Genomic DNA, 25,954 nt, shown 5'->3' on the forward strand with positions numbered 1-25,954 from the left:
TCCGTGACATATCTGTATGTCTTAAAGCATTAACTGTATCACTCCTGGGCCTCATGATTAGGTTTCTCATTGATATTGTCAGCCACTTCTTAAATGGCTATCATATGTTTATTAAGGGTTTATTAAAGAGATCAGGAAGGTGCTCTGTCGTGAAAACATCATAATATCTGCTCAGGGTTTTTATTTGTTCTTGCACTCTAGGTGCACGTTGTTAGAGTGGAAGCCCTGGAAGTTGATAAATGCTCCTGGATGATTTATAAGTGTTTAAATTGCTGCATCTGTGCAGTTGATGATGCCCTACACTGATGGGGAGCCAACCAGAGCTACAAATATGGGATTCTGACAGGAAACCTTGTGATTGAGTGCATATAATTTCCTGTACCTGGCAAACAAGCCATCAGTCAGTTATTTTATCAATTTGTGAGCTGCTGACTGCAAGTTCACGTGAATGTTTCTGGTAGTGCTCTAGAAGTATCCAGAGACAAAGAAGCTGAGGGTGGTGGTATTGCTGGTAGTTGCTGGCTTTCAGGCCTACTTGTCTACAGAAATCCTTCCAGAAAGCTGCAAATGTCTGCCACCATCTGAGTTTCCTCAGATATTGGTGTTTAGACATGGTGAGAAGTTTATCCTTCGTTGTAGCCCCTTGCATATCGGGTACGACCTTTTGTGAGCTGCACCAGTGACCTCTATCTTTTGTGGAGCTGCAAGCTGTGAGTAGAAGGTGGAGCTGCATTGTGCTGAAGTTGATTATGGTGGTCCTCATCTGAGGTCCAAAGCAGCATAGCATTAAAGGCCCCCATGCTAATCTGACAAATCAGGGCTCCAAAATGTAGATGAAACATGCAAAACTCTAAATTGTAGATGACCACCTGCAAAATTGCATAAGTAACCTCTAAAATTGTGGAACTTCTCTGCACAGTTACCATGGGCAAAGCTTTTCCCACAAATATGGAGAACAGCAGCTTGAGTTTCAATAGTTATTTGCATATTTCCCTGTCAGGCCTTCAGCTCCACAATTGCTGCTCTGTTCTCACTTTGTTCATAAGTGGCAAGTTCCAGAAAGCTTGGAAAGCTAGGTACATAGGTAAATTGCAAAAGATATATTGCAATTACGGTAACTGAATGATAAATGTACAGAAGGAGTCGGAACTTCCAAGTCCCAAGCAATGGATTGAGGAGATATTGCAAAAAGAGCTGGAGAATTTCTGTTTAAACTTCATAGGTAAGCATTTGCACAGCAATTGCCCAGAAGTGCAAACTGAGTGGCATGGTTGCACAGTGGTTGGCTTTGCTGCTTCACAGTGCCAGGGACTTGCGTTCGATTCCTGGCTTGGGTCACTATGAGCGGAGTCTGCATGTTCTCCCCGTGTCTGTGTGGGTTTTCTCTGGGTGCTCGAGATTCCTCCCAGTCTGAAAGATGTGCTGGTTAGGTAAATGCTAAATTCTCCCTCAGTATAACTGAACAGGCACCAGGATATGGTGATTTTAACAGTATATTTATTGCAGTGTTAATGTTAGCCTACTTGTGATTAATGAATAAACTTCAACTTTTAACAAATGTGACCATCCCAAAATGTGACTTAAATCACAAATCCCTCCACCACCACCACCACTACCCCTTCTTCCCCCAAAGTCCAATTAAATTGGACTCCTCACCCAGCAGGCCCAACCTGAAACCACCCAATCACTACCCCACCCCTCCCCGAGGTCTGACCCTTTCTCCCCAGCTTCCCCAAATCCTATCCATTCACCGCATGTACTTACCTTCTCCCTGGCCTGTCAATTTTAGTGGGTATTTGAATTTGCATGCTTTACAGCAGCTAGTGCTGTACAAAAAACAAAGCAGGTCCTTTTTCAATTGGCCTCTCCCATACTTTGTGATGGACTTGGAGATGGCTGCATTGCCTGGATCTCGCCCAGCCTGAGTCAGAAGGTCGGGTGAGACAGGCACAGGAGTAATTTGATGTAGTTAAGTGGGTATAGAGTGGCAATCCAACACTGATTCCCACTTTGAGGAAGTTGCAGGCCAATATTTAAATTGACAGCTTGCCTCTTCTGAGTGGACTGCTCACATGCAGCCTAACATGCTGGAGTTAAATGCAGAAGTCAGTGGGTTCGAGTCAGCTTCTCAACAAGCTCATGTTTCTCCAAGAGTTAATACCACCCTCTCCAATTTCCCTATGAGGAAAACTGTCCGCAGGAGTTAACAGCAGCCTTCGCTTAGACTGTAAGCTAGATGTCCAACCTCAGACTACATTTGACAAAAACAAACTAGTTTATTGATTGGTTCAGTATGAAAATATGTGAAATGCATTCAAAATGTAATCCTAAAAAAGCCTCAAGTTCAGTCCCTGGTCTGAGTGATTTTGATGGCTCTTATCCATGGTAGTATGTGATCCTGGTACACAATGGGCTGCGAGTCATATATCGGTCCATCTTTTATTTCCTGCCTACAATGTGGGGAATGGTCAAAAGAAGTGCATATATGTATGTCAGGTGTAGCAGCAGTAAGATAAGATCTCAAACTGCACAAAGGAAATGACTGCTTGGGAGGGAATAAACCAGCATAAGTAACTTCCTCAGGTCAGGAAAGTAGGGGTCAGAGGAATAAATAGCTGGAGGAAACTTGATCTAATTAAGAGACAATGAACAGAATAGGGACAGAGTAGAACTTTCAGTCATGAGAAAGTCTTCATACAATCAAGTGCCTGTAACATTCAGGAGTAAGTACACATGAGACGGTCCACAGAATTTACTGTGTCCTGCATCCTAAATTTATAGATGTATTAAATTACATTAACCCATATTAATGTAATATACATATGTATTAGATACATAAAATGTTTCATAATTCATGAACATTCAGTACAAAATTATTTATATGGTATTGTACACATAGATTGCACATCAATACTGTTAACATCACCATTTAATTATAATATGTCATACATGTTTATATGTTTATAGCGAAAAGCTCATGTAAGCAGTCACAAACAATTGAAAAGCTTCCCTTTACCCAGTTGGCCCACAAAGGTCAATAAAATGACAGCACTCACTCTCAGTAAGGGTTGCAGTTTAGTTATGCACCATAAATATGAGTTTACTGTAGAACATATATGCACAAGAATTGAAGAATATAACAGAGGTAATGGATCCTTTTCTACTGCTTTATGCATATTGAAATCATCTTTGAGAGTTAGTGGATAGTTTAGACAGTTGTTGCCAATGTAAAGGAAAATTTGGTCCCTTAAGCATTCTTCACCACACTATTAGCACCAATTAATATTTTTGATTTAACTGAATTGATTCATCCTTATTTGCTTGCACTGCATCATTTGTGAGCAAGCCTTTGGCTTCTTGCTAGTTCAGTGCACTTTCCCACTGAACCAAAAGGGAATTATTTTAATCCACGCCATCAGAGAGAATTCAACTGCACACAGATGTTCACCCAAGGCCAGAATTGAACCCAAAATCCCTGGTGCTGTGAGACAGCAGTGCTGACCACTATTCCACCATGCTGCCCCAGGCTCCCACAACTTGTATGATGAACAGACTCATAGTCATAGAAACCCTACAGCACAGAAGGAAGCCATTTGGCCCATCAAGCCTGTGCTGACAACAATTCCATGCAGGCCTATCTCTGTAACCCCGTGTATTTGATCCTCCTGACATTAAGGGCCAATTTAGCAAGACCAAACCCACATATCTCTGGAGTGAGAGGAAACTGGAGCACCATCTGAAGGAAACTCATGCAGACAGAGAAAGTGCAAACTCCACACAGTCATCTGAGGCCAGAATTGAACACAGGTTCCTGGTGCTACGAGGTAGTAGCACTAACCACTGACATCCATCAAGAACAAATATTCCCACTGGTGGTCAAAACAGGGTGGCACAATGGTTAGCACTGCTGCCTTACAGTGCTAGCAACCCGGGTTCAATTCTGGCCTTGGGTCATTGTGTGAAACCTGTATGTTCCCTCCTTGTCTGAATGGATGAGGCTGTAAAATGCAGCGAGTCATTAAAAAGTCATTGATTTTGGCAGGACTGGAAAATCTCACCAATATAAAATTCTGTTCCCTAGTCTCTGTCAGAATAGTTACATAGGGGAGCTGCAAGCGTCTCATGGCTAAAGAGGAACAAAACAAAAATCAGCCAGGTCTCTGATCTCCATTGCTGTAACAAGCATGTTTCCATTTGCACAGCATGAGTGTTGTCCCCAAGGTGGATCTCGTTCACCTCAAGCAGAGATTGCATTTCAGAAGACAATTCCTCATGTTAACTGCTTTGAGCTATTTTAACATTGTAAGATTCTATAAATCCAGGTAAAGTAAATATAAAATGCATAAATTGATGAAAACATTTTGAAGTACAATATATTCATAGGACCAGATATGTATTAAAATGGAATATTCTAATCCATATGTCAAGTTGTTCCAGTCTGGAAGTGAAAAAAGATGTGATTCAGACAGCTTTTAATTTTAAAGGATGTTGGCACATTTTAATTTGATCTAATTAATTGGCACTTTTTCATTTGGAAGTAATACATGTCGTCAGGTATAATTTATATGTAGTCCATAATGAGCTTATTGACCTGAGCCTGAATTTGAAAATAAAGTAATCCACATAGTGCAAAATACAACACTGGAGACTAGCAAGAACATTCAATAAAGAATGAATGCAAAAACACATCATGACTTCCACAATAAAGAAATGTTCCTAACACCCCATCAATGCATTCTAACTGTAAGGTGTGTCAGCATATTGAGTTCTTTGACTAAGCTAATCTCAACAATTATGCCAACATGAATAAAGTGAAGCCAATGAAATATTTACAAGTGAAATTTAGATTTGAAAAAACATGTACACCACCCACCTTTATGCTCTCAATTAGTCATAAGTTAATGGAATGGAGTGGGGCAGGAAGGTGTTGGCTGTGATGAAGAGCTTTCCTGTTTGACCAGGAGGTTCTTTCCTAGCCCACCCTTGGCTGCAGCATTGTCAGTGGATGGCAGGTTTCACCACTGTGATTGCACATGTCTCCTGTGCACACGGTCAGCACTTCACATTTTAATTATAATTGCATGGGGACCAAAAAAAAGCAAGAGTGGAAGAAGCACCTACTTCCCCTTCCACTGTTGGGAACAGCATGCTGTGATTAAAATTCCATTCAGTGTCACTGGAATAGATATATATTTGTGGCATTTATAGTGTTAGAGTTTGCACAGTAGTTAAATATATCATCTTATAATCTTGAGGTTTAGCCACCATGCTAGTGCTCTTGATTTTTGCTTAAACACTATCTCTTTTGAAATTTCATACTGTGAACCCGACTCTATAATGCAAGATTACCTTTGGTTTTGTTATATTGCTGACTGAAGCATGAAGTCCAAACCTGATGTATATATTGTTCTGTATTTTAAATACATTTTAATGTATTATTAATTATCTTTTTAAATTGAAAAGCAATTTAAAAATGTAACTGTTATCAGAGGTTTACTTTAGAAATGATGTTCATAATGGTATCCAAATGCTTGGGACACCTGTAAGCTACTAAACCCCCTTTATTGGCCCATCTGTCTACTCCAGTAGCTCCATTCACTGGTGTATTATAAATCAGCTCAGGAAGTTCATCCAAATTACCATCTTTTCTTCTTTTCAAGCATTCTCTAAAGTCTACCATCCCACCTCCCAAAGACCTCAATATAGCATGAGGTGCACAGCAGTCCCATTTGAAAGTGGTGTCCTCAGACAAAAGATAGACACTGACAAAGCCTTGTACAGCACAGAGGCTCTTATAGCCAGCACCAGCTGCATAGTACAGTCTCAGCATCGACAATGCTGACTTGATACTCTCATTTTCACTTGTACTGATCACAGCTGACAATTTATCATCTCCAGGTTGCAGGTCTTCATCCTGCCTTGAATCCTCGCATAGATCATCGGTTGTTTGGGAAGTAGCAGTTACATCCTGATTTTGCAATGAACATATGTTGATATTCTTATAAGACAGCCCCCAGAAATACTGCCCTTGCCATCTGAGGAGAAAAGCAATGATATTAAATGAGGATTTGTTATTTTGGTCCATTTATATAGAGAAAATACGCAAGAGCAGGAGGAGATTGCCATTCAGTTCCTTGAACCTGTTCTTCCATTTAGTTAGATCATGGCTGATCTATATCTTAACTTCATTTACCCTCCTTAGCACTGTATTGCTTAATACCCTTGCCTAACAAAAATGGCTGAATAAGCATCCAAAATACCTAGATGAAGCAGTTTTGAATGGAGATATTTCAGTCTGTATGATGATTTTTCTCTGCAGAAAGAGACTAAACATCCATTAGTTCCACTGTGATAACAGACACTAATGGTTCCACAACACTGATGATACAATTTGTGTGAAATTACATCATGTCTTATAATATTTAGCAAAAAATAAAAAACTTAGCATCTTGCTCTCATGCCCACATGTCTGTCCTTGGTCAAGTGTAATGCTTCTGTGAAGTCCAGATAATGAACTGGAGGAGCAGCACCTCATCTACCGATTAGGTTCATTACAGCCCCCGGGAATTTTGCATTGAGCTTAACAACTTTAGACTGTCATCATTCTCTTTCATCTTGACTGCTGTTTTTATCCAAAACACTTTTTGTCCAAACAGAAATACCCACTCTCAATCTGGGCCATCTGTCATGTGCTTTAGTTTTGCTTCCACTGAGCGCTGACCTTTGTTCTCCTATTAACATGTTTTGCTATCTACTTTAATGCCACTAACAGCATCTTCTGTAAACATTCACATTGCCATTAACGCTTCCTCTGTCTCAGGCTTTACTTATCTTCATAGCAATCTCTCCAAGCTCCTATCTGTCACGAACCTTCTACTCTGTTCCAGCTGCTCCACCCCCTCTTATTCAGTATACAGTCCATCATATTTCTACCTCTCTTTAGCTCTGGAGAAGTCAGTCATACACATAACATTAACTCTTTCTCTCCCTTAAGATGCTATCAGATCTGCTGAGCTTTTGCAGCAGTTTCTGTATTTATTATAAAAGATGATTTAGTACTTTCAGGGCAGAAGGGTGTCCTTAGCTTACCACAGTAAAACTTGCATTTATGTAAAACTTCTAAAGCTGGGCTAACCTCCCAAGTTGCTTCACAGAAGCACAATCGAGATGAGTATACACTGAATCAAAAGAAAATATATCAGTAGAGGTGCCCAAAAACATGTCAAAGAAGATAGGTAGAGTGCTCCAAAGGAGAGAAGTGATAGGGTTTTGAAAGGAAATGTCAGAGTGTGACATTGATCAAAAACACAGAAGTGGGTGGGTAAGGTGATAAGAAAGTGAAAGGTGGTTGGTGTGCTTGTAGAGCAAAAGGAGGTTACAGAATTGGAAAGAGGCAAGACAGTCACAAGGGTTATACACAAGAATGAGAATTTTAAGCTTGAGCCATTGGAAAACCCATGAAAAGATGTAAAACATTGCAAAGTCAAACTTGCATATGATTAGGCTTGCTTGGGGCATTCAGCTGCAGATGAGTTGAGATAGGGCAAATGGGTGATAATACAGAAATGGAAGTAGGCAGTCTTTGCAATAAAGAATTTATGCAGCACAAGCATCGCTCAGGCTCAAATAAGATGCTAAGATTACAATCTGATTCAGCCTGAGGCAGTAACTGGAGATGGTGGTGAGAGTAGGAGTTTGAGATGGACTTAGTCTTCCCAGGGTTTAGCTGTAGACGAGGATGGGAAATGTGGATCCTTGTTTGACTCCAGAGGTAACAAGACGGTGGAATGAAGATAACTTGCTTTTAGAGTTGAAGTGGCTATGGTGTGATAGATAAATTGGAGCCAATTAAAGGCAGGCTTAGGAGCTGTAAGCTGGACAATAGAGGAAGATGAAGTCAAAGGTTGCAGTGCCATCAATCAGGCCAAGGTGAGATAATTCACTGTGATGACAGAAGATTTACTCTATCAGTGCTCCGCACCATTTAGTGCTGTGGCAAGAGTGGAAACTTGATTGGAGAAATTCAGAGAGGTGAAGGAAAGATAGTCATTGAATTGCAAGGCTACAACAGGGTCAAAGGTCTAGAAGAAAAAATAATTGGAGATGTTGGGGTAATTAGTAAGGTTAGAGTTTGTTTTTGAAGATGGGGTGATAATAGTGATTTTGATAAAGGCTGCATCGAAGGAAAGGGAATTACTTAAAAAGCCAGCTAGAAAAGGGGTCAGGGTGTGAAGTTGTGTCAGCAACTTAGTGAGCATAGGGTCAAGGGAGTTGGATTTCATGGATCCACTCTCTCCCCCCTCCCCGCCCCCACCACTGAACTATTACATTTAAGATCTTTGTCCTTTTATCTACAAATTCTGAGTTCAGCGTAATTTGATGGGAGGCAGGAAAGTAGAGACAGATGTGAATTTAGGGCTAAAATAGCATGGGAAATAGGAGAAATCAGCAAAGTTATAGAAATGGAGCATCCAGCAGTTGTTTGCACCTGCTGTGGAAGACAAAGTAAAGGGGGCAGAAAAGAGGAGTAAAAAGAGACAGTTGGTGGGGGACACAAGACATGAGAATTGACTTTGCATTCCAGAATGATTTTGGGGAATTGGATGATCCTGTCAAAGCAGAGTGAGTTCTGATAGGCCAGATAGAGCACTGTTGCATGGTTAAACCAGTTAGAACATCAAGAGCATAGTTAGGAACAGAGGCAGGTCATAGACCCTTTGGGCCTGCTCCACTTTCAACCAAGATCACAACTGATTTTCTCTCTCAGCTCAACCTTTCTGCACCATCCCCATATCCATTCATTGCCTTAATGCCCGAGGATGTATCAAACATGAAATAAAAACAAAAAATGCTGGAAATTCTCAGTAGGTCTGACAGCTTTACTATTCCTACAGTCACTCCTGCTAAATATTTCCAATACTCTATTTTTATTCCAGATTTCCAACATTTTTTTTGCTTTTAAGTCTATTGACCTCTGACTTGTTCATACTCAGCGAGTATCCATGAGTCCCTGGAGTAGAGAATTCCAAAGGTTCACAACGTTTTGAGTGAAGAAGCTTCACCTCCCCTCAGGTCTGTAAGGACAACTCCTTATTCCTGGACTGTGACATAATGTTCTGGATTCTCAGGTCATGAGGAAATGTTTTCTTAGTATTCACCCTATGGAACCTTTAAGCTAAATGCCAGTTCCATGAAGGTCACAGACCTGAAATGTTAATCTGTTTCTCTCCCCACAGATGCTGCCAGGCCTGCTGAGTATTTGCAGCATTTTCTGCTTTTAAGTCAGAGGTTCGTACATTTTGGGGCATTAATAAGAATTAAGTGATATGAAGACAATGCAGCAAGGTGGAGTCGAGCTAGAAGATCAGCCACGAGCTTCTTGAATGGCAGTGTATGCTTGAAGGGCTAAGTGGCCGACCACCACTCCTACTGAGTTCAACAAGGTCTCACTGAATCACATTGTGTGCTATCAAGCTTCATTCTGCCCTTGCCATCCAAAACTCCAGCATCATTCTGGAATGCAAGATTAACTTTTAATTATTTTGTCCACTGCCATTTGCTTAATAATTAAGTTAAAAGAAGAAGTGAAGGAAAGGAGAGTCAGAATTTACTCACCCTATGAATCTCTCATGCAATAATTGGTGTGTCATTACATAGTGGCATTGACAGAGAGCAGACAGCAGTATTTCACCAATAATCTTAGATGAATCGATAATGTGTTGGGGGGAAGAGGGAGTCCATACGTGCTTGTGTGCATGTGTATGAAGACCTACCTTGGATTATGCCCAACTTTACTTCCTGCATAATTTAACATTTAGGAATAGCAATGGAGTCAGATGTGGACCTTGCTAAAACTAACATGAAGAAAATACATTCTGCTCTCTTTAGTAATGACCTCCTCATCATGCAGGTGATACTGCTGTTGCCAAGTCAGTTATCATTTGTCAGCTCTGATGAACGGCCATCTAGACCCGAAACGTTGGCTCTATTCATGGATGCTGTCAGACCTGCTGAGATTTTCCAGCTTTTTCTGTTTTTTCCAGATTCCAGCATCTGCAGTGTTTTGCTTTTATCTCAGTTACTACGATTGTTCAGTTAACCTATAATAATGAGTTGTGCACTAGAGGATGCCTAATTATTTTACAAGAGCACCATCTACAGTCCTTAGCTCCACAGAACAGGCTGTCAGGATGTGTTGGATTTTGGATTTATTCTGTGGCAGACATCTCTGAAGCAGTAGACACTCCATAAATTTCCCTTCATTATAACCTAGCCTCTGAATATTATACATTGCCTCCATTTGCCCATATTTTATTCATTTTCTACTTCTTGTGGAACTAACTGGTAAGGAACTGTGTAAGGCAGGATGGGAAATGGGGTGAAGAAAGGATTGGCAGAGGGCATTCAGGCTGAGGCACTGCAAGGTAAACGGTGGAGAGATAGGAGGAAAAGATGCATAGAAACTAAAATCGGGACTGGGATATGCAAAAGAGGACTTAAAACTGAAGTATTTGTGGTAAAATGAAACTAGTCTTGGAAGAATTTGTAGATAAAAGGACAAAGATCTTAAATGTAATAGTTCAGTGGTGGGGGCAGGGAGGGGGGTGATGGTAGGTGATGAAAGAGTGGCAGTTGACGCAAATTGGTATGGACTTATGGACAGGTTGGAGTTTATGGATCATGGAGGCCAGTGAGGGAAGCATTTGAGAAATTGATCGGTTTTCTATATCTTCACGTTGGGGACATTCCATGGCGTTGTCTGGCAAGCAGTCCAAATTTGTCCTGACGATGAGATAATTGGAACAGAGGTAAACCTGGGTTCTGTCAGCACCCAGGAAAGTTCAGCATGCAGAAAGTTCAGCATGCAAATAAGGTAGAGAAGGGACAGATCGGATCATTGTGGAACATTGGAGGTGACAATGCATGGTTAGGAAGAGAAGTCATTTTTAATGATATGCTGAATTAGAACATGAGTTAGCAAATATGATGATGGTGGTGGTTTTTGAAAGAGTGCTAAAAGGTGTTGTTGTGTATTAAGCTAATTGAAAGGTCAAAAGTTTGAAAGTCAATGTAGAGAGGCTAGTGTGAGTGAGGGGCTAGAGGGTTGTCTGGGCAAAGCAGAAGCTGGTTGTGGTTCAGTGCAGATGGCCTTGATCTTTGAGAAGTGATTCATCTCCTCACACTTGATTTTGGAAGTGGGAACGGAAGGTATTTGGGGTTGGACAGAGAGAGGACATGTTTTTTTTTCTTCTTACTCTGTCACTTTTCTTTTGGCTCATGTCCAACTCTTGTTAGTCCCTGTGATACCTTGCCTTATCTTGAGGCTTGTTGTCGTCTTGTCTCCTGGGCCTTTTTCTTCTTGGATATTGTATGTTGTTATTCATAGTAGTTTTTTCTTGTGTGGGGTGATGAATGGGGGGTATCCCTGTGTGGCAGAAGAGAAAGAGTGTTTGGGGGGGGAGGGGGGAAGAACAAAGGAAAATAAGGTGATGGTCTGTTTCTGTCGTATTTTAGGTGGTTGTTGAGGTGGTGTGTGTTAAGAGGAGGGGGCTGCTAGGTTGGGGTTTTACATGTTTCTGGGGGCTGGGATGGATGTCCAAATGGTGTGTGTGTTGGAGAATTGTTTATGGAGGTTTTCTGCTGGGGAGGTTTTGTGTCTGTTGCTGAGTCAGATTTTTTTTTTTGGGGGGTGGGATAAGGTTTTGTTAGTGGGTGGGCTACTGAGGGGGTGGTGGGTGGGCTACTGAGGGGGTGGTAGGTGGGCTACTGGAGTGCAGGCAGCGGGCAGAAAAAAAATTCCTGGGGGTTTCCTGATAGGGATGTTGGTGGGTAGGTTTTTGGCTGAAGGGTGGTTTGTTGTCCTTCTCCGTCTTGACGCTTTCATCTTTGGTGTGTGCCTGTTAGGGTGGTGAGGTGAGGGGGTTCCCAGAGCTGGTGGGATGGGGTGACACTTTATTCTTTGTGGGTGTTTTATATTGTGGTGGGCAGGATATCATGGTGCAGATTCGGGTAGTATGAATTGGATTGGTGTGGGAGGGACTAGTTGATGGAGCAAGTTGGTGTAGGGACATTCTTACTTATTCAGATGGTTTTGGAAGTGAGAGCTGAGGGTGTGAAACGAGGGGATTGGAGGAGGTGTGAGTTAATAGTTTTTCCCTTGCCCCCATGAATTTAGCTGTAGAGAGAACAGGGTACCAATTAATGTGGCCAAGGCAAACCTAGCAGTGAAGGGCAGGTTTGGCTGAGTGTCTGGTGCTACAATCACTTGATTTGAAAAAAACCTCAGTAGGCAACTGATACAATCAGATCACCCCACACAATGGAAAATAACACAGGTGACAAATCTGATCCTGTCAGGATTACGCTGTGCCTCTAGTTAACTTTCTTAGAATACAAAAAAAGCACCTTCATTCATTCTTTGTCGTCATTTGAAAAGCAGATTTTTGGAAGCTTTTTCCTGGATGTAAACTTTATTATTAACTTGTGTCTCATTGGATAGCTTCTATGCTCAAGATCAGGCTTTGAGGTTGGAATACCTGCACCATACTACTTCACAGAGATTAATATAATGGAATACTCTATCCGTTGTCTTTTTACCTGAGACTATCTGGGTCACGAGTTACAAATGGCTGGTTGATGACACCCATTATGGGGAGCCCAGAACTTCTGTCATACACTCCAATCAGAATGGTTACACACTGGAGTCCTTTGGAGTAAATTCCATCTTTAGGCTTTTCATCTGCATATCCTTTGATATACTGAAATGTTGAGTCTGAAGAGATAAGAAACAAGAAACTTTATCATTATACACACACTGGAAAGTAAAACTGACAATGAAAGTTAGTGTATCACATAAAGAAAATGGCTTACAGTATTTGATATTTACAGAGTTTTCATTTTGGCAGAATGACGGGAGTTGATTTTAATACTTCCAGAAAGGCCATCTCTCATTTCATGCTTTCTTATGAACTTGAATTTTTAAAAAATGAATTTGTGGCACATGGGCATTGTTGGCATTTGTTGCCCATCCCTTGCTGAGACTCAACCACATTGCTTGTGGCTCTGGAGTCACATGTAGGTCACAACAGGTAAAGATAGCAGATTTCCTTCCATAAAGGACATGACTATACCAGATGATTTCATGGTTATCAATAGATTTTTAATTCCAGATTTTTTTTATTGAATTCAAATTCCATCATCTGTCATGGTGGGATTCAAACCAGGTCCCCAGATCATTAGCTGAGTTTCTGGCTTAATAGTCCTGGATAATACCACTAGGCCATCGTATCCCCTGCACTTTTATTCTTGGTTATGGAGTGGCAATAATCATGATTCCCTATCTGGAAAATTCCTTTCTATAGTCCTACATTGAAAGGGAAGTTGAGTCGAAGACTGGTTAATTCTAGACCCTTAACTGCAGTCTTATCATGACTGTTATCACAAGAGAACATAAGAACATAAGAAATAGGAGCAGGAGTAGGCCATCTAGCCCTTCGAGCCTGCCCCGCCATTCAATAAGATCATGGCTGATCTGTCGTGGCTCAGTTCCACATTCCCGCCCTCTCCCCATAACCCTTAATCCCCTCTCTTATCAAAAACCCATCAACCCGCGTCTTAAAAATATTTAGCAAGGTAGCCTCCACCACTTCAACGGGCAGAGAATTCCAGAGATTCACCACCCTTTGAGTGAAGAAGTTCCTCCTCAACTCCGTTCTAAACCGCCCTCCCTTTATCTTGAGGCTGTGCCCCCTAGTCCTATTATCCTTTCTGAGCGGGAAGAGTCTCTCCACCTCTATCCTATCCATCCCATTCATCATCTTGTACGTCTCAATGAGATCTCCCCTCATTCTTCTAAACTCTAACGAGTACAAGCCTAGTTTATTCAGCCTCTCCTCATAGCTCAACCCCCTCAACTTCGGCATCAGCCTAGTAAACCTCCTCTGCACTCCCTCCAAGGCCAAAATATCCTTGCGTAAGTACGGTGCCCAAAACTGCACACAGTACTCCAGCTGCGGCCTCACCAATGCCCTATACAGCCGCAGCAAGACCTCCCTACTTTTATATTCAATCCCCCTCGCTATGAAGGCCAGCATCCCATTCGCCTTCCTGATCACCTGCTGCACCTGCAAGCTGGGTTTTTGCGACTCATGCACAAGGACCCCAAGGTCCCTCTGCACCATCACCTGCTGCAGTTTTTCGCCACGTAAGTGATCATCCTTCCTACCATTATTCCTACCAAAGTGGACCACCTCGCACTTACCAACATTAAATTCCATTTGCCATTTTCTGGCCCATTCGCCCAGCCTATCTAGATCCTTCTGTAGACTCTCCACACCCTCCGCACAATTTGCCTTTCCTCCAATCTTGAATTAAATACTTCACAATAAGACTGGAGAGGGATGCAGAGAAACACACAGCAATTTATTTTTCAACTGTTTTACTAAAACTGTGCACATTTTATTTGATTTTTGTAATCTAGCTTTCTGATTGTCTGGGCTAAATTTTTGATGCTCTTTGGAGATGGGGGTGGAAGCTGAAAATATTGCTGCCAGGCAGGGTTCAGTGTCAAGACATCGATGCCATCTTTGCCAGAACTGGACAACACATTTATTTACTGATGGATGGGCTTCTCAGAAGCAGTGGACATTGGGTTCTGCCTCCTGCATTGGATTCCTCCAGGTACAGGACATCGTCAACTATATCCATGGGGCCACCAGGGCACGCGCTGACTGTTAACTCAGATTCATCAACAGAAGGGCTTCCATTCCTTCAACATCCAAATTACCTCATACCACAAGAGCTTGTTCTTTGTGTGCGTTCACTTTCCTGACAGCTGCCATGAGACCTTCAACCTCCCAGGCTGCCTCAGATTTTCATTCCAACCCCCCGAAGTGCATGGACACATCCATGGGAACAAGGGATATTCCTTGAAAAGACGGTTACTCATCCCTCTATAGGAGTCAGTTATAGAGACACAAGTGATACAATCATTATCATTTGCTCAGTAAGACAAGCATTGAGCAGGGCCATGAGGCTTCTGAAGATTCAGTTCTAGGTATCAGACCAATCAGGTGGTGCCTTTTGATATTCTACTGCAAGAGACTTGTTCGTTGTGGAGTTCAACTGTGTTCTCCACAACATGGTCCTCTGGAGACCTATGGATCTTGCACTCAGTGAGACCCTGATAGGGAACAACTCATCAGTGAACAAGCAAGAAGTAAGAGAGAAGCAGTAAGAGCAAATGGAGGGAAATGGCACCTGCTGCGTAACAAGGTCAATTCCTACTGCCATCCTCTGAAGAGGATATTCCTCATCTTCCTCATAGCTTTCAGTAGGTTGGCATTAATGAAATGAAGGGTTTTCAGGTTCCTGGCTCCCTGTGGTATGGCACCTTCTGTTGCTGTGGCACAAACTCCAAATCCCTCCCTTGGGACCACTAGAAGCTTCAATGGCTGCTGCCAGGGCAGGGGTAAAATGAGTCCCACACTCCCCTTGATTCCTGCCCCACTGGTTTGAAATGGACAGGAAACCTAACTCATACCAATTAAGGCTCCACCTGTTGAAAGTCTGAACATTAATCATTTTCCACCGGAAACTGGCTTCTGAGCCAAAAACAAACGTGCTTGTTGTTTCCTGCTTCTGTGACAAAAATTCAGCCTCCTATTCTTCTGTCTTCAGTATTCTTTTGGGTACTGTCAGTGCTATTATTAAACCAAGGACCTTTCCATTATCAATGTCATCTACACGTCACATAATCTAAGCAGAAGTGTGCATAGCAAATTTCCTGTGCTGAATTTTCCTCAGCGCAGACTGGAATTCTCCCATGCTATCATCCATTTGATCTGACAGCTCAGCTGAGCAAATACAAGAAAAGTTGCTCTTTAGGGATTCCAGCCACATTGACATTCAAATGTCAGCTGAGGCTAGAATTCAAACAATCTTTCAGAGACAGGGTTTAGCTATTTACGACATAGACTCTGTAGCTAACAATTTCACATTCAAATTTTATTGTAAGTTAGCTTCACAAAGACTTAGAATGCTTAGAATCACAAGGTCAATGATGATCAATATAATCAGTATCTTAATGCAAGTGTTCGCTGGTGGAAATCTACATTTCAGTTTGACCAACATTCACCACAAGATACATAAAGCTGATGTTAGCTTTCATGTGCACTTTCAGTTTGAACATTTGGCTGCTGTGAGGCAAGCCATAAACAACATACAAAGCCGATGTGCTGGTATTGTGGGAGAAAAAAATCATACTGTTATCAATATTTTAAAAAATAATTACAGTAAACTTATGACTTAAGAAGGTTGAAAGGTTCACTGAGACGATTTACTTAAATGCTACCAGCTCTGGAAATGGTTGTGGCAGAAGCTAGTTTCTGCTTGCTTTCTGGCTCTCTTCATTTGTAAACTTAGTGCCGTTTAACAACATTCTCTTAGTTAGCTTCCTTAGTGGCTCTATATGAACTCCGACCCATATTCACAACAATCCCTTTGATAATGTATGTATCCCCATTATTTTGATCACAACAAGACCATCTCTGAACAATTCCCTTTCACCCTCACCAGTCACATCGTCATAGCTTCTTCAAACCCACTTCCCACTTAATTTGCTTCTGAAACAACTCTTACAAATCACTTGTAATGGCACTTTAAACTATCTAGCTGTTGAACCTCTGGAGCTCTATTTCCTCCTGCAGCTGTCAATCTGCTCAATCTCCCTCACCTTCACCTGTCATGCATCCAGCAAAACTCCCTCACATCCTGGTACAACTCCCATTTCCACATCCTCATTTAAAACTTGAAAGTGTACCTGGGGCATAACTGGCTCACGCATCCATCAGTGGATTTGTCTGGGCCACATCAAGTACTACTGGGCCCCTATTACACTCAGCTAACACTTCTCTCTTGTCCAGCTTAGTCAGATTGCTCTCACTTGGTTCCATTCTAGTAGCTGGAACCCTCAGAGGTTTATTCTTGTCCCCTTCTATCTTATCTGCCTGCTTGGTGACATCATTTAAAGATGGCATTGGCACAGTTGCACATTTTTTAGCACAGCTGCCTCAGAGTCAGGGACCCAGGTTCAATTCCAGCCTTCGGTGCCTGTCTGTGTGAAGTTTGCATGTTCTCTCCTTGTCGCGTGAGTTTCCCTTCACTGTCACTGGGTCAAAAACCTGAAGCTTCCTTATTAACTGCAATGTGGCTGTATCTAAACCAGACAGATCCAGCAGTTCAAGAAGTTAGCTCACAACTACTTTTCTCGAGGGCAATTAGCCCACAAGTGCTTGCCTTGCCAGTGAGGTCACATCCCATGGAAGAATAAAAAATAAATCTACCAACAGCAAATGCTGCCTAACTCTATCTCTAGAACATCACTCAGTACTGTCCATGCCTCCACTCATAATGCTGATACCCTCAGTCAATCCTCTGTAAAGTTGTTTGGCATTGGCCCATCAGCCCAATCAGATCTGCAGGCCAGGATCTTGGCTAGTACAAAATAGTCAGCAAGGTGGACAGGCAGGCTGGCTTCACAAGACCTAGGTAAAACAAAAACTCACTTTTTAAAATTGCTTTAATGTGATTATGGTGACTTTAAAGATTTCCAAGAATACCTTCATCTCCATTAGATATTGTAGGAACAGAACAAAGCTCTGAGGGTAGGGACAGCCCACCCCATTCTGGTGGACTGTCTCCCAGCCAGCTAATACTCAGAGGCATTCATTGACTTGGGGTGAGACTTCCATCCCCATCTGGAGAGGAAACATCACTTTTGAGAAGCTGCAGACCAGTCAAATGGCTGACAGCACTCTGTCTCAGCAGCATCACTCAGTTCAGTCACCATCAGAGATTATCACTGGACTGGATGGGGAGGTAACTTGTGAGGATGATTCTTGGTGGGGCCAGGCTAGGAGGCTACAGAGAGTGGGGTGGATTGAGGTGCATAGGTTGTGGGGTATGGAGGGGTTCACTCCTTACTGTAGCTTTCAATGAGAACCTGTAAAAGGAAGGACCATCCCTTTCCCACCAATAGCCCAAGGAGTGACTGGTGGGCTTCAAACTTGGTGGTAGTGTCATAAAGTATCACTTGGCCCAAGAGTAGGTGGGCTGCCTAATGCCTGCCCTGCTGCACATAAAATTGCACTGAGGATTTGGACAGTCAGGTAGGGACCAGGAAAGCACCAAAATGCATTACACCCAATTTTATGCAACCCACTCCCCCAAACACCGTCCACCTGCCTAACTTCAGGCCAGTGTTTCTATTAAGCAATTTGGTAAACTTTTACATAAAGTGTTATAATACAGGTAACAGACATCCTGGAGTTAAGTTACTGAATTAATTTCCCAATTGTGCTAATGGTTTTAAATGTTTTGAATTCTGATCGCTTGAATTACGATGCTTATCCACAGGTTAAACAGTAAAAAAAAATTGCTCTGAAGGTATTTATTATTTCCTAAATATAGGAGAATGTTGTGTGCTAAATTTGTAACTGTTTATTTCAGGCACCCAGTAGTCTATTTTCGATTCAACATTTAAAGACAATGGAATGGTTGCACAACATGATAATCATTGCCGAGTCAATCACATCATCTGCACCAAAGCTATCTTAGTTTAAATCTAATGAGCAGGAAGAGAGAATCGCTTTGAACTGCTGCAGTGGGCTGCCAAAAGCTGTCATAATATTTATCACTCAAGACATTCCAAGGCTGAATATGCCAAGAAGTATGGATTAAACTATAGTGATAAGGACCAGGTATGGGCTGCTTCTTCACAGTGATGAAAAATGTGCTTTTAAAAAATAAAATAAGGATAGAATTAACTTTTTTTCAGGCTTGGAAAATATGCAGAAAAGAAATTAAATTGTTGCCCTTGACTCAATATGTTCAAGTAGAATTACAGTTAAATTTAGAGAAAATTCAGTCAATTTCTTGTATTATAAATCATCATTCATGATTGTTCTTGTATGTAAATAACAAAAGAAAAAAGTACAAATTAGTTAATTATTTGTACAATCAGAATTCCAAGGCATTCAGTTTTATTGAAAGCCTTGAGACACTGGAGGTGAGCCTGTATGCTGGGGCAGCAAAGGGGCACAGTGGTTAGCACTACTGCTCACAGTGCAAGGGACCCAGATTCAATTCTGGCCTTGGGTAACTATCTGTGTGGAGTGTGCATGTTCTCCCCATGTTTGCATGGGTGTCCTCACACTCTCCAAAAGATGTACAGATTAGCTTGACTGGCCATGCTCAACTGCCTCTTAGTGTCATGGAAATTAGCAGGGTAAATACATGAGTTTATGGGGATAGGGCCTGGATGGGCTTATTGTAGGTGCAGGCTCGATGGGCCGAATGACCTGTTCCTGCACTGTAGGGATTCTGTGATTCATGAACTGCTACAGTCTTTTGATCCAATTGAGTGGCTTGCTATTTCCATTTCAGAGGGTAAGTAAGGGTCTGGAGCCACATTTAGATCAGACATGCTAATTTTCTTCGTAACTGACATTAATGAATTAAATGGATTGTTACAACAATTCAGTAATTTTATGGTCACTATCACGGCTAGTGAACTACACTTTCTTTCTGATTTACTTACTTAACCAAATTTAAATTTCCCAATTGCCATGCTGGGATTTGAACTCATTGGCAGATTCTTAGAGTCCAGGCTCTCCAAGTCTGCCACCCATGACAAAGATATTGGTGCAGGAAAGATTCTAATGTCTTATTCAGGCTGATTTTCTGGCCTATATCTTTACAGCAGGTGACACACTACTGACTCATAATGAGCTTGCATTTTTTTTTAAGCACCAAATCTGTTGGGTCTTGCAATGTCTGATGACTATGCCATGAGGCTGCCTCTGGAGGCAGACACCTAAAGATCAGTTCAGTAAAATCTCTCGCAGGAAAAGACACTGAAGAAGACTGCTGTTTTTATATTTTAAAAAAATCGGAGGTCTATGAGGTTGTTTGGTGCCTAAAAGCAGGCACCATGCAATCACATTTCTAGGTCCATAATTCAAAGCTTTGTGATTCTGTGATATAATTACAAGATTGTAACCTAGGGCTGAATTTTGTGGGGCAGAGCGGTCCCCCTCCCCACCCCTCTGCTAAAAGGTCAGTGGGAAGCCAGCCCAAGGGAAGAATGGCTGCCCTGCTGTTACTTAATGGTCAACTGGCCGTTAGTAGGCTGGAGGCAGGATTGCTACCCCTCAGAGATAGGAATTTTCACCTCAGAGACTGGCCAATCACAAGGCTGACAGATCTGTGATCCCAGAAACACCAGGCAGGAGCAGTGGGCACTTTTGGCTCACTGGAGCCAGACACCAAGGTCAGTGTTGAAGCATCTAATGAGGTATGTTCTATTTTCTCTTCTGTGTTATTTCTTAGGTTCCTGGATGAAATTCCTTGTGTATTATAAAGTTCAGATTAAACTCAAGTGTGAAATATTAGAATGCAAGTGCTTATATTGATTCAATAGTGTCATTAACTTAAATGATTTGTTGTTTATAAATTTAAAAAAAAAAGCAGGGGAAATACATAACTTTCTATGTAAGGGCTGAACTTTATGCTTCACCACCAGTAGTTTTGAAGTTGGGGTGGGGTTGTAAAATTCAGTGGGTGCTTTTTCTGCCTCCAAACCATGCCAGCAGCCTGAGAGAAATTTTACATGTTGGTGGAGGCATTGGACAGCCCAAACACCACTGTGCCATTTAATGGGCACTTAAGGGCCTCATTAACCCCCGTCAATGCTATTTGACTTGTGGTAGACGGAGATGCATGTCATATGAAGCCCAGCAGACTTAGCTGTTGTCGGGTAAGGTGTGAGGAGCTCCTTTGTGGACCCCATGTGCCTATTGGAGGCATGCTCCAGCTCTCCCTTTGAGTTCAGACTTCGCGCTTTACTTTCTCCCATGGCTAGCCTCTCAAACCCAGACTGTTCACTCCCGTCAACCGCTTTGCTTTGGAAAGTTGTTGAAATTCCCTACCCACACTACTGGAATGGCTTGGTGGCACAGTGGTTAGCAACGCTGCCTCACATTGCCAGGAACCCGGGTTCAATTCCTGGCTTGGGTCACTGTCTGTGTGGAGTTTGCACGTTCTCCCCATGTCTACATGGGTTTCCGCCAGGTGCTCCAGTTTCCTCCCATAGTCCAAAGAGCTGCAGGTTTGGTGCATTGGCCATGCTAAATTCTCCCTTGGTGTACCCAAACAGGTGCCAGAGAGTGGCGACTAAAGGATTTTTACAGGAACTTCATTACAGTGTTAATTTAAGCTCACTTGTGACACTAATAAATAAACTTTAAACGTTATGCCCTTCAGCCATCCAACTAGCTTGCAGCTCTGTTCTTGCCTGAGGATATGGAAATCTTGCCTCCAGGCTACTAACGGCCATTGACCCTTAAACGACAGCAGGGAGGACACCACACTGATCTTTTGGTCAGAATAGAGCAGAGGCCACTGCATCCAGCCCTGAGTTAAATCTCTGATGTCATCACAGAGCCACATAGCTTTGAAATATGAGTCTGGAAATTTGACTGCACAGTGCCCATTTCTTTTTACAGGCATTAAACAACTTCCTAATATGATAGTAGAAATTACAAGCTCATTTTAAGTCAGTACTGCACTAGCTGCCATGTTGGTAAAGGCCAAAACATTGACCTATATCAGACATTAGCATCTTTCATATGAAAATAGAGGATCTAACACCTGTTTCAGGCCCCAACTACAAGATTGGTTTGTCACGAGGCAAATATGCTGCCTATAGGCAGTCTAACAGAGACCCGCTTGACTGCACATTAAAAGAATGGGAACCCCCAAAACCCCCTGACTGTCACATCAACCTGTAAACCCCTCACTTTCCTAAGATCGGCTGCTTGCATCGCAGTGGCAAATCTTCAAGCATGTCTCACCAGATGAGCTGTGAAGAAGCCTCAATGGAATGAAAATCAGAAGAGATGTATCACGATCAGTTGAAAAGCTATTAGCTGTTTTACACAATTGTCCAAAGTCAAAATTATCTCCATGATGTCTATTAGAAGTGAACCTGCTTTGAGGCTGTATTGAATGGACATATCACAATCCAGATTAGATTGGTATCTATGATCAAAAGGCCCAATACACTACAGCACCAACATGTCGTGGTGGGGGGAGGAGGTAATGTTGACAGAACATCTTGCATTAATATAGCACCTTTAATGTTGATGGTGCTTTAAAGTCAGAAAAATAGACACTGAGTCACAAAAGGGATTAAATAGGATAGGTGAAATTCATGTAGAAGTACATTTTTGTTTTAAATTTAGCTGATTTCTAAGTTGCAAAAATTTATGTTGCAGAACAAAAAACATCAACCACAATGGTAGAAGTATGAGCAGTACCAACTGGTTATATTTGACATTTACTTGCACGTATAGGTTCCTGTGGTGGTTAGAGAGGCGTAGAGGCTGTTATCAAAGATCCTTTTGAAAACTGTCAAATTAAAACCAAACCTACCAGTGAACAGGGCGGAGCTGTATCAACCACTATGCACTGCAAATTTATCAATACATAATTTGCAGTTAATTCTTTTATGGTCAAATATACATTGTACTTTAATTTTGCATTCTTCATAACATTTTAATACTTATGAACTAATACTTTTCCTTTGCAGCTTTGTATTTCACAACTTTAATTTTTTCAACTTGTAAATCAGATACATTTACAAGAACAAACATGCGTTACACTTATTTGGCATAATATTACAAATGTGACTACAATTCAAAGGCACTTCATTGGCTTTAAGCATTTTTGGGATGTCTTGAAGTCATGAAAGGCACCATATAAATGCAAGCTCTTCAGACAAATGTCAACTAGTTTCATGATTCTAACTTAAAAGACTTCACCCAAGGAGTTATCTTTAGTCATGAGACTACAGGGCTGCCCTGTCTCCAGTCAGCACAACTGCACTAGGCAAGAACTTTCACTTCTAAGTCAGAAGAATTCCCAGTTCGGTAAATCTAAGTTGGGATAAACTACCTGATGTTTGTTTTGGGGGGGAAAAGTGTCATGGGAGACAGCACATTGACTCTAGAAACTATTGAGACCACACAGGGGCTGCTGGTTGCAGAGGCTGACAGGGTGAAAAGCTGGCCTTAGTAATCTGGCACTTTGACCCAACTGTGATGACAAGAGTGAAACAAAGAAAATCCTCTATCCCCCACCTCCCACCCCAATTCACTCCCATGCCTCATCCATGCCACCTAATGCAGCCACCCATGCCCCATGGCCTCTCATAGGCTTCAAGCCAACCTATGACCCCACCAAGCCCCGGGTCCTTTATAGCCCCTATATCAACTTTGCAACCACTCATTCCAGCCCATTCTTAACCGCCCCCCCCCCCACCCCCCAAACCAAGCTAAACTACAAACCTCTATCCACTGCCATGGTCCTTTATAGCCACTATGCCACCTGGTGCCAACTTATGACCCTCACTTACCACCTTTGCTCTTACATCTTCCATGCTAACACATCCGGTATCCACTGTGGGCCAATCTCAAGAACCATGCTGAGACTAAATAAAGTTCCTACTTGAATCAATCTTGGCACAAGGGAAGATGGTTGTGGTGGTTGGAGGTCAACAGTTTCAGGACATCATTGCAGCTGTTCCAGAGAGTAGTGTCCTGGGCCCAATTATCTTCAGCTGCTTCATCAATGATCTTCCCTCCATTATAAAATCAGAACTGGGGATGTTCGCTCATGACTGCACAATGTTCAGGACCACTTGTGGTTCCTCAAATACTGAAGAAGTCCACGCCCAGATGCAGCCATACCTGCACAATGTCCTTGCTGGGACTGACTAGTGGCAAGTAACGTGCACCACACAGGAGGCAATGACCATCTCCAACAAGAGAGAATCTAACCATCGTCCCTTGACATTCAATGACATTATTATCTCTGAATTCCCCATTATCAACACCCTGGGGGTTACCATTGGCCAGACACTAAACTGGACTAGCCATATAAATAGTGGCTTTTACAGCAGGTCAGAGGCTGGGAATTCTGAATCAAGTAACTATCTCCTGACTTCCCAAAACCTGTCCACCACCAACAAAGCATAAGTCAAGAGCGTGACGGAATACTCTTCACTTGGCTGGATGACAGCAGCTCCAAAACACTCAAGTTCGATACCATCCAGGACAAAGCAGCCTGCTTGACTGCAACTCCTTCCACCAATATTTACTCCCTCTACCACTGACAAACAGTGGCAGCAGTGTGTACCATCTACAAGAAGCACTGCAGGAACTCTCCAAGGATCTTTGGGCAGCATCTTCCAAACCCACGACCACTTCCATCTAAAAGGACAAGAGCAACAGACATCTGGGAACACCACAACCTGGAAGTTCCCCTCCTAGTCACCCACCACCCTGACTTGGAAACATATTGCTGTTCTTTCACTCTCGCTGGTACAAAATCCTGGAACTCTCTTCCTAAAGGCACTGCGAGTACCTACACCTCAGAGACTTGCAGCAGTTTGAGAACTAGTGATGGGCAATAAATACTGGCTGAGCCAGCAACACCCACATCCCATTAATGAACCAAAGAAAAAAAGTTTCTTTTCTCAGCCTGGCAAGTTATCAGGTTGAGAAAAGAAAACAAAATGGGGTAAATCCTTGGGAACTAAGAATCACTTTGATTTGATTCTGGGAGCATTGGATGTCCACATTAAGAACAGTGTGAAGTGTACCAATAAAGTGTACTTCTTTTTAGGTTGGGCTAAAGATGAGAAGTGGAGTATTCTGTTCTGTGGTTTAAAATATAAGTTGCCTCCAAACTGGTATTTAGCCAATAATGCTTTTAGTCTTTTGTGCAGCAAATGTCTTAAAATGCAAAATCTTGATGTGTAACTTCTTTCAGCTAATAACTGGAAAATCAAATTTTGTTTTTAAAGTTATTGATCTTCAAGGAGGATTATGACAATTTCAATATCATATACTCATTGTAGTAAATTGTTATCCTTTCTCTTATGCGTATGCCATCATTTCCAATCCCTGGACAGAAACAAAACCAAGACAGGTGGCTGGGTTGCCTTAATATCGTCTCTTCTGTGACTTGTATGTAGTTCTGAATATTGCTCAAGGTAGCAGGGGCTCTACCACGACCCTTAGCAAATTACAATTCTGATTTATTATCACATCTATTCCAATAAAAATGAAATATCATATTGTTCCTCAATACTAAATGAAAATAAATTTCATTCCAAAGCTGAATTTAAATACAAATCGATATTTTCACTCAACACTCTTGCATTTTCTTTTCTTGGCAGTTTATCTTCATTTTATTTATATTAGCGACATACCTATAGGATCTACCCAAACTGCAAAAGTATCCTGGGGAATATCTGCTTTCACCTTCTCCAATGCAGGATCCTCAATGGAGACGTCGTGATGAACGATCCTGGCCAATTGTTTGGCTGCTGTCAAATTGCCATCCAGAACTTTGCTCAGCAGCTCTGCGGTTTCTTTCTCTGTCACACAGACTTTGACTTTGATCTTCTCTCCTTTAATAGAAATAAAACTAGATAGTATTCAGCACAGCAAGAATCTTCAGGCAATTTCTTTTTCTACTTTGAGTACTATCTAGGTTGAAATGTGCTAAACATAGAAGTCAGGTGATGTAGTGAAAGAAACAACACTAGAACACAGGTTCTCTCATCATGTGAATCAAACTTCATCATGATAAAATGAATGACAAGTTAAAAACACCTTTGAAAGATCCTTAACTGGGAAAAAAAGTGCTAATTGACTGAAGGTTATTGAAGAAACAGGATATCAGAGCATCCCAACTCAATGGATGAAAAGCAATGGTGTAGCTCAATGTAGAAGTGATAGCATCAACAGCAGATCAAATACAATTATAATCCCTGAATACAAACGAGAAATTAACTTTTACTGGTTGGGGGTGAGCAAACCATTCTCTG

General features: G+C 41.9%; 1 protein-coding gene across 1 annotated transcript in view; it reads right to left on the reverse strand.

Annotated features, from left to right (window-relative positions):
- Positions 1-2,769: 2,769 nt before the first annotated feature.
- Positions 2,770-25,954, reverse strand: part of LOC145350015 (inositol polyphosphate 1-phosphatase-like) — a 52,978-nt gene continuing 29,793 nt past the window's right edge. Inside the window, exons 4-6 of the mRNA XM_080198821.1 lie at positions 25,334-25,534; positions 12,598-12,772; positions 2,770-6,035 (exon numbers count right to left, since the gene is read on the reverse strand). Coding sequence (XP_080054947.1) covers positions 5,486-6,035; positions 12,598-12,772; positions 25,334-25,534 — 926 coding nt within the window. The 3' untranslated portion in view covers positions 2,770-5,485. The remainder of the gene's footprint in view (positions 6,036-12,597; positions 12,773-25,333; positions 25,535-25,954) is intronic.

This window comes from Carcharhinus amblyrhynchos, chromosome 11 (genome assembly GCF_965287045.1).
Source record: "Carcharhinus amblyrhynchos chromosome 11, sCarAmb.v2.hapA, whole genome shotgun sequence".
Lineage (NCBI taxonomy): Eukaryota > Metazoa > Chordata > Chondrichthyes > Carcharhiniformes > Carcharhinidae > Carcharhinus > Carcharhinus amblyrhynchos.